Source organism: Ovis canadensis, chromosome 9, assembly GCF_042477335.2.
Source record: "Ovis canadensis isolate MfBH-ARS-UI-01 breed Bighorn chromosome 9, ARS-UI_OviCan_v2, whole genome shotgun sequence".
Taxonomy (NCBI): domain Eukaryota; kingdom Metazoa; phylum Chordata; class Mammalia; order Artiodactyla; family Bovidae; genus Ovis; species Ovis canadensis.
In genome coordinates, this window is record NC_091253.1 from 31,022,406 (window position 1) to 31,036,295 (window position 13,890).

The following is a 13,890-nucleotide window of genomic DNA, read 5'->3' on the forward strand; positions in this document are numbered from 1 at the left end:
AATTAGAGATAACTTTGCCGAATGTGTGTGTTTTAAGCCATTAAGTCTGTGGTAATTTCTTACAGCAGCCGTTGGAAATTATTAAGCACTCCCTGCCCCCTATCTTCAGGTCAGCCTCAGGAAAAGCTTCAGAATCCTGTCCTTGCTCCCCTCAATCTTTGCTGGGACATAGTCACTGAGAACTAAGGGAGGGGCTTCTCCTGGGGTCCCTGGTTAAGACTCCGAGCTGACAATGCAGGGGGCATGGGTTTGACTCCTGGTAAGGGAACTAAGATTCCCACATGCATGGTAAAAAGAGTTAAAAAAAAAAAAAAGAAGAACTAAGGGAGAAAAGGGGGAAAGAAACAGTCTGATCACAAGGGCCAAAGATCTGCTCCCACCAGGACCACCTAGCTTCTGTCTCAACCATGACCTCCAATCCTCGCAGGCTCTGAACTACTTGATTGACGCAAAGACAAATTCAGGAAAATTTTTATTTATTTTTTTTTTTTTTCCATAAGAAAAAAAATGCTAGTTTATGAAAGACATAAAACAAGAGAAATGCATCCTTTCCATCCTCAATACAAAACATTCAGACTAATTTATCTGATAGCACTGATCAGACCAGGGGGCTGGGACAAAACCCTTTTGCATCACTGGAACTCCATGAAGGTTTCCAATGACCTTAAGGCAGGGACAGTGTGAGCCAATTAATCAGAGTGCAATTACATTAAAACCTCCCTCATACTTTCTGTAGCACACTGCATTATGGTAATAAAATGAGAGGTTGGTCACCCATTCTCTACTAATAGGCCAGCCTGTGGTAGTAAAAAAATAAAATAAAATAAAAAATGACAAAGCAGAAGCTATTCAGAAAACACAATTCAAGGTAAACTAATGTTGTAACTGCTGACTTTAAACACACCCCACAGTGACTGACTGCCCCACGATGCACATGTGTGGAGCCCAACACTTCCCACAAGGACACAGCCTGGGCCACGCACATGAGCCCTGGGCAGCTGCCATCTTTCCCACCCCACATCAGCTCCACCCGACTCAGGCATCCCCACACCTAACACATCTTCCACAAGGAAAAGATGCATTCAGAACAAGTCCAATTCTTAATTTGCTTAGTGTTTAGTTTGGAAACACTTCTGATTTTTAAGTTTTAAAAATGACTTGACTTCTACTGAACACACAGTATTTACTAACATTGCTCATCTCCTCCTCCGCCTCCTGCAACATTCAGCTTCCCCAACACTTTTCTCATTCTTCCTTCCAGTCTTTCTCTTCCCTGGACTTTCTGCTACTTAATGTGCTTCCCATGAAGAAGTGAATCTGTTAACATGCAACTGGTTGGACTAGCCACCATCTGATCAATGACTTCCCAGTCTCACTGGCTCCACCCTAAAAGAAAGTGGGCCCTTTCTCTCCATCTATCCTCCCTTCCACAAGAGGCCCAGCTGCACTTGCTGCCCACAGGAGAGCCACACGCCTAAGAGTCCAAGGGTTATCCATCACAGAGGGGTCTGACACACAACCTTCCTAAAGGTGCATTTCACACTCGGACAGCCACTGAAGTTTTTTTTTAAGTTCATCTCCCCTGCCCCAAAAAACTGATAGCATGTGCCATATCAGAAAAATCCTGGTCTTAGAGAAGATCAATATACATAGTTATTTGGTCATTTTACATATGCACTTTTTAAGGAGGATCAGGCTTCATTTTCTGTTGAAGAGTTTGTTACCATGGAGTCTGGCTTTCGAGTCATTCTATCCAGTTCTTCCTGAACATTTGTCAACACAGTCTTTTGTCCTGACTTCTTGGATGTGCTCTGCACCCCACCAGCACCAGGACTTCCAGGAGAGCCTGTTTTTTTACTCAATAGACTATTGAAGAAGCTGGCCAACACCCCTTCACTTGCTGCATTATTTTTGATATTCGGGTCCGGCTTCTTTACTGACGTGCCTGGGGAGGCACTGGGCACGCTGGCTGGCCCTCCCCGGCCCTGGGTTCTCGGAGAGCCAGAGGGTCCTCTTGCAGGGGATTCGGAGGCTCTAGTGGGCGTGGCTGGCTGCTTGGCAAGGAGCGACTGTTGCTTCATTAGAAACACCTGCTCATCCTCTGCTGCCAACTCTTTGTCATGGACCAGCTTTCTCACAGGAGGTTTCACAATAAAGTCTTCATATGCATCTTCTGGCTTAACAGTTGTGAAATTTTCATGTAAAATAGCTATTTTCTTTTCATTGTCCCAGCCTGCAGGTATAAAAACTGCTTCCTTTTCCACAACTAAGGCTGGTGTGGTAAAGTGGAAACCGTATGTTTTATGAACAATGTACTTATACAACAAGTCGAGGTTTTTCTCTTCTTTAACTGATGTGTATATCAAAGCTGCTCCATACTGAAGGCAGAATCTCCGTAGGTGTGACTGGATGAAGTCAAAGTGCTCGTCCCTGTAATCGTGCTCCTTCTCCAGGACACTCACCGCATCACACTTTGTGCACACCACCAGCACTGGGATCCCAAGGTTATGAGTCAGCACGTTGTCACCGAGAGGCAGGGCAACATTTTCTTCATCAGGACCTGAGGTCAGAGGCCCTCTTCTTTGTGGGGAACCTTGACAACCTTCCTCAGGCTCGACATAGTCTTGAAAATCTTTCACAAACTTTCGTTCCAGCTCCCTCATTTCTTCTGGTGGAATTTTCATTTTATCAATGTGCTCACGTAAAACACTAGCCCATTTCTGTAGTGATTCCATCACAGTCCAAGGCCTAGACATATCTGCAACAAAGATGACTAGGGTCTCTGGCAAGGATTCAGCAGAAACTGCAAATTTCAGCAGACCTTTGTGGTATAGATCTCCATCCAGAATCCACACATTGCAGCGTGTGTGATCATCTCGGTCCTCATCGTGGACGCTGAGGTAGAGATACTCTAGGCCTCTTCCTTTTTTGCCATGCTCAGCTCCTTGAAGTTTAGTCATGAGGGTTGTTTTACCAGAACCATCTTCACCGAAGACCAGAATGTTCTTGCCGGACGGTAGCTTGGATCTGGCGCGGGTGGACACCTCGCTCAAGATCGAGGACCATAGACTCTGGCCCTCCTCCTCCTCACTGGTCAGGTCGCCGGCGGCCGCCACCGCGGGCCCGTTGGGACCCAGCAGCAGCTTCTTCTCCACCCCCACCGGCGCCATCTTGCCAACTGCCCAGGAAAATTTTTAAATATTTACAGGCTGTATTTTTTTAATTCCAGATGTAAAGAACTCCCCTGGGCCCCAGAGGATGACGCCTGTTGGTACAGCAGAGATAACTATTAGCACTGAGCAATGCCCGTGGGAAAAATGGTACTTTTAGCCTCTGAATTAACATTTGGAATATTCAAGAAGTAGTAACAGAGGTGCAGTCCTCTTCCCTTCAGTTCTTTCCTTTTATCCTTTTCAAGCTTCAATCTTCAAAACACTCAAGGTCAGTACTGAAATCCCCACTTTACAGATGGGAGCAGTGAGGAGTTTTCAAGATCACAAAGGGAGTCATAGGCATATATCTGACTAAACGAGCATGTTTTATGAACCACAGCATTGTCTGAGGACCTTGTGTGTGCTGGGCAAGGTGTTGGTGCTGGCGGGGGCACAGACATGAGGCTATGTGGATGCACCAGGCATAGAGAGGGTCTCTCCCAAGTCCTTGGGTACCCTTCCTCTTCTGTGTCCTGGGTTGGCTGAACCATACAGTTCTCAGCAGCTCCAAGTGTTAGTTGCTTAGTCGTGTCGAATTCTTTGCAACCCTGTGGACTGTAGCCCACCAGGCTCCTCAGTCTATGGGATTCTCTAAGCAAGAATACTGGAGTGGGTTGCCATTCCCTTCTTCAGGGGATCTTCCTGACCCTGGGATTGAACCTGGGTCTCCTGCATTGCAGGTGGATTCTTTACCACCTGAGCCACCAGGGAAGCTCCAAAGGGATCAGTTTTCCCCTCAAAGTTGACCACCCTCGAGATCATCCCCAGGGTCCCTTGCACCCTCCTCTGTCTTCCTTGGGTCACAGTGACTATAAGAAGCGGGGATCTCTACCCCAAGACTTCGGGGGTCTCCTTGAGTAATCCACTTCCACCCACCGCATCCATCTACTTTGTGTAAAATCATAAGCGATACTTTATTTAGATAACAGGGGTCCATTTGCAAAGGTGGGGCTGGGTACAGGGAGTGGTCATTACATTACCCTCTTTTTGTAATTGCAGATATCTTCAGATACAAGAAAGGAAAGTCAGAGCAAGGCAAATCAGTCCTTCTTCCCTGGGGCCCATACCTTCCTGTGGTGACAGAGAGGTGACACCTGACCATTGACCCCTGTTGGTGACCTTGTTCCCCACAGGCCTGAGAGCAAAGCTCCTGTAGTGTGACATCATCACCAGAGCATTTGGAAAACAGGAATCGGCAAAGCAAAGGGAAGGGCTTGCCCTAAGGCTTCATGGTGGAAACAGGATGTGAAACAAAGAACCTGAAATAGAAACTTCTATTTCCCTGTCCCCCAGCAGAGAACTAACTGGCCCCAAATGATTGTGTGGGTGTTGAGAAATCCTGCTCTTCTCTGCATGTATTGTGGAGGAGGAAAATGAATGCTCAGAGGGCAGTGATGGCCACTAGCCAGCCCCCAGTAATTGGGCAAATGTATCTCCCCGCTCACAGAGGAAGTGAACCGCCCCCACCAGACCCAGGCTGAGAGAGCTGGGATGTGCTCATGCCTTCCATTCAATGACCAAAGTGCCATGAGCCACGGGTTTTCACTTGTCCATGGTAAGCAGGTGCCATCCGCCGTCTGAAGCCACGGTCCAGAGGCTGGCCCCATGCACTCCCAACCCCACCCTTGGCCCCACCCTGGACAGAAGCACAGGGTCTTGGAGTCTCCCAACCCTGCACCATCTAGTGGACTGGCTGCAGGCTGATTTGTCCCGAGCCCCTCCACACCCTGAGCCATCCAGCCCTGCCTTACAGAAGAGTCGTACTCTGAGTGCTCAAGTCACCTGGGATAATAAGACCTCCCTTTTCAAATGTCCTTGCTCTTCCTTATCCCCTTTCACTGATAAGGACAGAGTGCCTCGTCCTTCCCTCTCTGCTCACAGAGCATTCGTCCAAGTCTCGTTTAAAGTACTCCCTGAATTGGGAGATCAGTGTTGGCATATATACACTGCTACGCATAAAATAGAGAACTAACGAGAAGCCACTAAATAGAACACGGAAGTCTACTCAGCGCTCTGTGGTGATGTAAACAGGAAGGAAATCCAAAAAAGAGGGATTACATATATCTTGAGAGTCCCTTGGACTGCAAGGAGATCCAACCAGTCCATCCCAAGGGAAATCAGTCCTGAATTTTCATTGGAAGAACTGATGCTGAGGCTGAAACTCCAATACTTTGGCCACCTAAAGGGAAGAATTGGTTTATTTGAAAAGCCCCTGATGCTGGGGAAGATTGAAGGTGGGAAGAGAAGGGGACGGCAGAGGATGAGATGGTTGGATGGCATCACCGCCTCAATGGACATGAGTTTGAGTAAACTCTGGGAGTTGGTGATGGACAGGGAGGCCTGGTGCTACAGTCCAGGGGATCACAAAGAGTTGGACGTTTCCAGTGGTCATGTATGGATGTGAGAGTTGGACTGTGAAGAAAGCTGAGCGCCGAAGAGTGGATGCTTTTGAACTGTGGTGTTGGAGAAGATTCTTGAGAGTCCCTTGGACTGCAAGGAGATGCAACCAGTGCATTCTAAAGGAGATCAGCCCTGGGATTTCTTTGGAAGGAATGATGCTAAAGCTGAAGCTCCAGTACTTTGGCCACCTCATGTGAAGAGTTGACTCATTGGAAAAGACTCTGATGCTGGAAGGGATTGGGGGCAGGAAGAGAAGGGAACGACAGAGGATGAGATGGCTGGATGGCATCACCGACTTGATGGATGTGGGTTTGAGTGAACTCCAGGGGATGGTGATGGACAGGGAGGCCTGGCGTGCTGCAATTCATGGGGTCGCAAAGAGTCGGACGCGACTGAGCAACTGAACTGAACTGAACTGAGCAACTGAACTGAACTGAACTGAGCAACTGAACTGAACTGAACTGAGCAACTGAACTGAACTGAACTGAACTAAACATATATATATATATATATATATATATGTAGAGCTGATTCACTTTTGCTGTACACTAGAAACTAACACAGCAATGTAAAGCAACTATACTCCAATAAAAATTTAAAAAAATAAAGTACTCCCTCTATGCCTGGCAAAATTACCTGCTTGTCTTTACCTGCAGCAGTGCTTCTCAGCTGGGAGCAATCGCGCCCCCCACAGCTGACACTGGGCATTGCCTGGGGGGCATTTGATAGTCACAACTGGGAGTGAAGGGTGGAAGTCAGAGATGCGGCTGAACACCTGAGTGTTCAAGACAGCCCTGTCCCCCAACAGAGAACTAACTGGCCCCCAGTGATTGTGTGGGTGTTGAGAAACCCTGCTCTTCTCTGCATGTATTGCTTGAGGGTAGAAACTTGAACTTACTCCTTTTTAAATTTCCCAGTGCTAGTTCACACACTGGCACAAGAGTCAGAATGCAATATACTTGGCAGTTGGTAAATAAATGTATGTGTAAATGAGTTCTTGCCTTCCTGAAACCTGTGTTGGACCATCACCTTCCTTCAAGCACATCCTGTGGCCCACAGGTCTGTATGTAAACGTATCTGTACACACACGCAAGGACATAAGAGCACACATCCAAAGACAGGCATGAACAGGTGTGAATGCACAAATACCCATGCGCGTGTGTGTGCGCACACACACCCACACACACACCCATCCCAGAGTCCATGAACCTCCCTCACTCCTGACCTGATCCCCCAGACCCCTGCTCATCTGAGGAGCAGGAGCCTCTTTGGTCTGCTACTATCAGAATGACCTGGGTGCCAGCACTGGAGCAGAGGCACTGAATTCTCTCCACAGTTAATTTTACCAGACAAATTTTCTTCCTGTGGCTCCATTATTAAAGAAGCAATGGACCCAAAAGGAAAAAGGTCCTTTAAAAATTTTTTTTTGCAATTACACACACAGAAGACAACTCAACAACTGGAAAAGTGACATGTCAATTTGACAAGGGCATAATGGCCCAGACGCATGGCAGGCAGACCTGATTTATTCAGTCTCACAATGTTGGTGGATTTCGGGAATGGAGCAGAAGGGGCTGGAGGAAGCGGTGCAGGGGGACCCACCCGTCCCCTGGCAGCACCAGCTGGAGGGCAGGGGGCAGGGTTCCCACGCAGCAAAGACATGGACTCCTTTTTTCCACCCTTCCTCTCCTGGGCCCTGGGGGAAGCTAAAATAAATGGACAGCAAAAAGGAGGAGAGGGCGTGGCAGACTTGGCATAAAGATCTAGGTGCCCATTTCCTGGAAAAGTTGAAACTGGAAGAGAATGAGATTTACCAGCCCTTTGCTCTCTGAGCCAAATCGAGTTACAACAAGCCTGTCCCGTGGCTGACTTCTCATCTCTGCAAAGTCCTTAAGGTTTGCACGCCTTCAGGTACCTGAGAGGGGTTTCCCTTTATCACAGCAGTCCCTGCCCTCTGGATATTTACTCATTTCCTTCTGCTGGGAGGCTGTGAATTTCCTGAGCAAAAAAAGAGAGAAGTCTTACTCATTTCTGTATTTCCAGTGCCTACCTTAGTAAATGTGTAATGAATGAGTAGGTAAATACATGAATCTGAACAAACTTCAATCAGATGAGTCTGCTGACAGTTTCAGATGGAAACATGTCAAAAGGACAAGGGCCAGCTAGCCCAAGGCCACATTTGTTGTGTCAAAGAGTCTGGGTCTTACTCAAGAGTCAAGAGTCAGCCAAGAATTAACCAGGGCGGTGGCATGTTAAGTTTACTGTGTTAAAGAAATCACTTTGTATGTGTACATGCACTGCATTTTTTAAAGCTTTTAATATATATATATATATATATATATATATATATATATATATATGGACCATTTTTAAAGTCTTTATTGAAATTTGTTGAGCTTCCCAGGTGGCCCAGGAGCAAAGAATTCACCTGCCAATGCAGGAGCCCGAGACGCGGGTTCATTCCCTGGGTCAGGAAGATCCCCTGGAGAAGGAAATGGCAACCCACGGCAGTATTCTTGCCAAAATAGTCCCATGGACAGAGCAGGCTGGGGGGCTGCAGTCTATGGGGTCGCAAAGAGTCGGACACAACAGAGCAGCTGAGCATGAATACATGGACAAGGCCAGAACAGAGAAGAAAGAACTGTTTTCTAAAGAGAAGCAGAGCCAAGAGCCGGCTGGAAAGAATCCTGCTGTGTGTCAGGCTCTGCCCCTCCTGTCCCTAAAGGCCCGCCATACTCCCACCTCCTGGTGCTGGCCACGGCCCCAGTCTCTTCCCAGGAATTCTCCCTCCTGCATAAGCTGGTTCCAACTGGATTCTTTCCACTTGCCCTCCAACTAATTTTAGACACTCCTGGTGGCTCAGATGGTAAAGTGTCTGCCTACAATGCGGGAGACCCAGGTTTCATCCCTGGTTTGGGAAGATGCTCTGGAGAAGGAAATGGCAACCTACTCCAGTACTCTTGCCTGGAAAATCCCATGGATGGAGGAGCCTGGTAGGCTACAGTCCATGGGGTTGCAAACAGTTGGACATGACTGAGCAACTTCACTTTCACTTTCTAACTAATTATGATTATTAGGATTTGTTTTACTTTTTCAACCAGAAAAAAAATTCTGAGGATGCGAGCAGATTTAATTTTCATCACCTTACATTCTTATTCTGCCTCTAATTTCAAATCTATACTTTGGAACTGTGACAAACCCATCAAACATTTCCTTGAGCGATTTCCCTCAAAATGAAAAAGAGGCCAGCACTTTCAGGGTCTGCTAGTTGCTATCATGAATCTTTCCATATCAACCTCCCTCAGTTGCCCAGGTCAAGAGATGCCTTTTATTGTTTGTTTGTTTGTGTTTTAACTTTTTATTTTGTACTGGAGTGTAGCTGATGAACAATGCAGTGATAGTTTCAGGTGAACAGCAAAGGGACTCAGCCATGTATATACATACCCACTCTTCCCCAAACTCCCCTTCCATCCAAGTAACATAACATTGAGCGAAGTCGGGAGCTACCTTTTGATCAGCAGCCCTGCAGGTAACCTGGTCCGGAATCCACTCTTATGAGTGAGAGTGGGCAGATGCTGGCGTGAGAGAGACCTGTGCGTGAATTATAGTTCTGCTATGCATGAGCTTTGTGAATGTGTTAGTCTCTAATGTCCCTACCCTCAAAATCCTGATCTTTAAAATCCTGCTAATAATGGGCATCTGCCTTCTGGAACTTGAGGGGACCTCACTTAGCGGAGCTGCTGGTGCACCAGAAGCGTTGGATAACCCACGGCTCAGGCTGTCAACAGTATGTCTCATCTTCTTGGTTCCTCCCTTAGACCAATTTCCACTTTAACAAGAGTGTGCTTTTTCCCAGCATGTCTTACACTCGCATCTGCCACATGTCCTGGAACATAATTCAAATGTTTTATTATGACTTTCCCAATCTTCAGCTTTAAATTTATCCTGGATTTATGTGTCTATTTTGCATGACATAACAGAAGTGTATCAATCAGTTTAGGCTTATGCTGCAGTAACAAATGACCCCACCCCCAAAAAATCTTGGTGGATTACAACAACAAAGGTTCATTTCTTGCTCACAATCATCTTCACCTCAAGCTACAAGTAAGACACATCTCTGTTTCACACCTATTCACACCAAGACTAAGGAGCAGCCCCTACCCAGGACAGACCAATTCAAAACAGAGAAAAGAGAGATCAGGGAAAACCTTAAAACATTCAATAGCTTTGGTGCATATTACTTCCACTTTTATTTTATTGGTCAAAGCAAATCACATAGCCAAACCTTCCATTAGTGGGAAGAATCATTTTCTTACATGGATGAATTTAAGAAAATATTGAAAAAAATAATTGTTTTTTTATTGGAAGGTTCTGCACCTGGTCTTAGAGACTCTCTGGCTGGATATGCAGAAAAATATCCATATTTAACTTTACTGTTGTAGGTCCTGATTCCCTCTGGGTAAGGAGGCGGGAAGGACAGCTTGGTCTCTCCCATTTGGTTCTTTCCTTTGATGTTGAATCTCTTTGGACTCCAGTATCCCACCCACCCTAGTAACAACCGATATTTAATTCCAGCTATTGTAAAGATTTTCACATCAGAACAACTGGAAGGAAATAGTCCAAAATCTAATTTTGGTTTTTGTCTGTGATGATTTTGTGTGTTTGTGTTTTTTTCAAGCTTTTCTAGAATGAATGTGCATTTATCTAAAAAGAAACTAAAAATAAATTATTTTTTAAAAAATGAAAAGATTAGTTTGGCAGGAAAGTGGAGGACAAATTTCAGTGGAGAGATTCTGAAGGCCGGAATTCAAGGAGGGGAGATATGAGGCTGAAACAAGGCAGTGGCCATCGGAACTGAGGAGAAGGTCAAGTTAACTGGGATGTAATGAGACTGAAGACTCCAAGAGGTAGGGAGGGAGGCTTCTGTTGAGCACTTATCTTGGGTCAGCACCAAGGGATGTGGAGGTTCTTCTGATCTGCAAAAGAAAAGGACACACCCCTGCAAGGGCTCCCTGCAAAAGCTGCAGGGATTGCTTGACTATCTCACCGAGGTTCTTCCCTGGTAAAGTGGGTCAACATCTAATCCTCATAGGTTGTTTTATTATACGGAAATCATCATTGCAGAGCTGCCATCTTGTTGATTGGAAAAGTGATGAATTCACACCATTCATCCTTCTGTCGTCAAGGGAGAAAAGTGCATATTCCGGCCCTCCTGACCCTGCAAAGAACACACGTCCTCAGGGAAGACAGTTATATTTAATCAGTGTGAACTTGAGCAAGTCTCCTGGTCACTCTGATATTCAGGCTCCTCATTCTGTAAATGGAAATTATAATACTTACTCCAAAGAGTTTGTATGAATAGAAAGAGGTCATCTTTGAAAACATCTACTGTGATAATGCTCAGAAGATGCCCAGAAGATGTTTGGGCTTCCCTAGTGGCTCAGATGGCAAAGAATCCACCTACAATGCAGGAGACCTGGGTTCTATCCCTGGGTTGGGAAGATCCCCTGGAGGAGGAAATGGCAACTCATTCCAGTATCCTTGCCTGGAGAATCCCATGGACAGAGGAGCCCTGTGGGTTATAGTCCATGGGGTCACCAAGAGACAGGCATGATTGAGTGACTAAGCACACAGAAGATGATTAGTAATTATTATAATTATAGAATTGTACTGGCACCACAATGGGCACAATGGTGCAAACTATTTCTCAAAGAAATTGCTCTGGCAAACCCCTATAATCATAATCAAAATAATAAGTAAAAGCTATCTGTAATTTTATTCATATATTTCACCATTTGATAATCAGGAGGTTCTTCCTGACATCAAACCTAAATTTCTCCACTGCAGCTAAACCCATAAACCGACCACCTGCCAGTGGCATTGACCTTGGTCTGGAATCAGAGTCCAGTGTCACAGAAAGGGCATTTACTCCAGAGTCATAACAGCTTGATCCTGGGCATGTCACTAAAATCTCTCAAGCTTCCATTTCTCCCTCTTTAAAATGAGATCAATATTACCTAACTTAGCATCCTGTGTTGTGAATTATTTTGAGAGTGATATATGCAACACAACCGGCCCATAAAAGATATGCATTGAATGTGAACCCCTTTCCACTTATTTCTAATGGATTTTACCATTTAAGGAAAAGCATATTTTTTAAACTTAAAGGGTTTTTTTTTCACCTCATTATTTTTATCCAGGACCATTATAGCTATTAAGTGTTTTGAGTGTCTCTCTCTCCAGAGACATTTTATGATGCCAATTAGAAGTATGAGTATACTGAGATTAAAAAGTAATGACTAACAAAATGAACAGTGGATTTCCCCTCTTGACAACCAGCTTGATGCTCCTGAAGCTCATTTCCAAGTATCTAACTCTGCTGCTGCTGCTGCTGCTGCTGCTAAGTCGCTTCAGTCGTGTCCGACTCTGTGCGACCCCACAGACGGCAGCCTGTGAGGGGTGAAAAACACATTTCTGGGGTCAGGGGAATATCATTAAGATTTTACAGTTCAGGATCATTTGAAGGCCATGGGGCAGAGGGATGATCTATGTGATTAGGAAAACACATTTACATGAAAACTGCACAGACCGTATCCTGCCCTTTATCAGGGTGGAAATCTGATAACATGAAATGACTAGTCACTCCTTAGGGAACTGGAGAGGCTGAGTCACCAATAAGAACACCAAAGGCAGGGTTCCATTTTACATGCCTGGGTCTCCCTCATTTCATTAGTACACACAGAGAAGGTTCTCAGCCAATGTGATAATTCACTGGTGAATCCATGCTTATCTTGATGACATTGTATTTCATTTTCCCTTCAGTTCTAATTTTTTCTGCCTCTTTGCTCCCTTTCCTCCACCTCCTCCTCTCTAGAGACCACAGGGATAAGAGTGCAATGATCTAATTTAATTTGGGGACCATAAGTTTCTTATGCTTTCTGAAGACCACTTTTCCTCTCTGCAAATGGGACAAGTAATGTCTGCTCCTGAACCTCACCTGTTTAATGCCCACAACCATCTCCTTGGTGTAGGCCCATTTTCTCTTCTGGATTAAGGCAGCTACCACCCATCTTGTTCCCACTCTCTAGAATGAGCATCATTGTTATCCCACTAGCCCACACCCTTCATTCTCCAAGCTGTTACAAGTGTTTTTCCAGCAACACGATCTGACCATGTCATACACCTTTACGTATCTGTCTGTAGTGGAAGGGACTCACCTACCTGCATGAGGAAGAGGCCTTGAGCAAAACCTAAGAGAAGATCAGCTGTCTGCCCACAACTCATCATTCCTGCTTCTTTTCATTTCTTTCCCGGTATGCGTCCCCTTCCAGCCACACGGTACACTTCTCCCAAACCTTCCTGGCCTTTGCACCTCCAGTCTGTTCTTGTGCTCTGCTGTCTTCTCTGATAATTTCTACTAGCTGAAGAGGAATCAGCTTAGAAATCTATTCTTCCAGAAAGAATCTGAAAAAGAATATATATATATGTATATATATGTGTGTATATGTATGTATATATATGTGTATATATATATATATGTATATATATACGTATATGTGATTAGTCACTCAGTCATGTCTGATTCTTTGCGACCCCATGGACTGTAGCCCACCAGGCTCCTCTGTCCCTGGGGACAGAGGAGTAGAATACTGGAGTAGCTTGCCATGCCTACTTCTCCTACATTCTCCAGGGGATCTTCCCAACCCAGGAGCTGAACCCAGGTCTCCCACATTGCAGGCAGATTCTTTACCATCTGAGCCACCAGGGAAGTTCAAGAACACTGAAGTGCGTAATTTATCCCTTTTCCAGGGGATCTTCCCAACCCAGGAATTGAACTGGAGTCTCCTGCATTGCAGGCAGATTCTTTACCAATTGAGCTACCAGGGAAGCCCATATATGTATATATATAATTAAAAAATAAAGGGAAATAGTGTGACTGCTGGGAAGGGAAATGGAAAGGCAATAAATGAAAAAAATATAAGCATGTATAAAACCATATATTGTGTGTAATGCAATATATACTTATAAATGTATAAATGCATTTAAAAAACAAAGATGAATAGGGAAAACCAGGGGAGAACTAAATTAAAGTCTTTATTATGTTCATAGAAGTTACTCTTAACCATTCACTATTTTTGTTAAAAGATGTCCATAGAAGGAGATTTGAATGTCTTATTTCAAATTTACTTACTTTCGAAAAGTAAATTTTAAAGCTTAAAAAAGAAAGAAACCTATTCTTCCAGGAAGCTTTCCCTGCTCACCCAAAGTCTGGCTCAGG

General features: G+C 45.0%; 1 protein-coding gene across 1 annotated transcript; it reads right to left on the reverse strand.

The window, feature by feature from the left end:
- Nucleotides 1-1,606: 1,606 nt before the first annotated feature.
- On the reverse strand, nucleotides 1,607-3,178 carry LOC138446167 (cytoplasmic dynein 1 light intermediate chain 2). The gene has a single exon (XM_069600944.1). It carries the CDS (start codon nucleotides 3,168-3,170, stop codon nucleotides 1,692-1,694), a length of 1,479 nt encoding a protein of 492 aa, XP_069457045.1. The 5' UTR covers nucleotides 3,171-3,178; the 3' UTR covers nucleotides 1,607-1,691.
- Nucleotides 3,179-13,890: the final 10,712 nt, after the last annotated feature.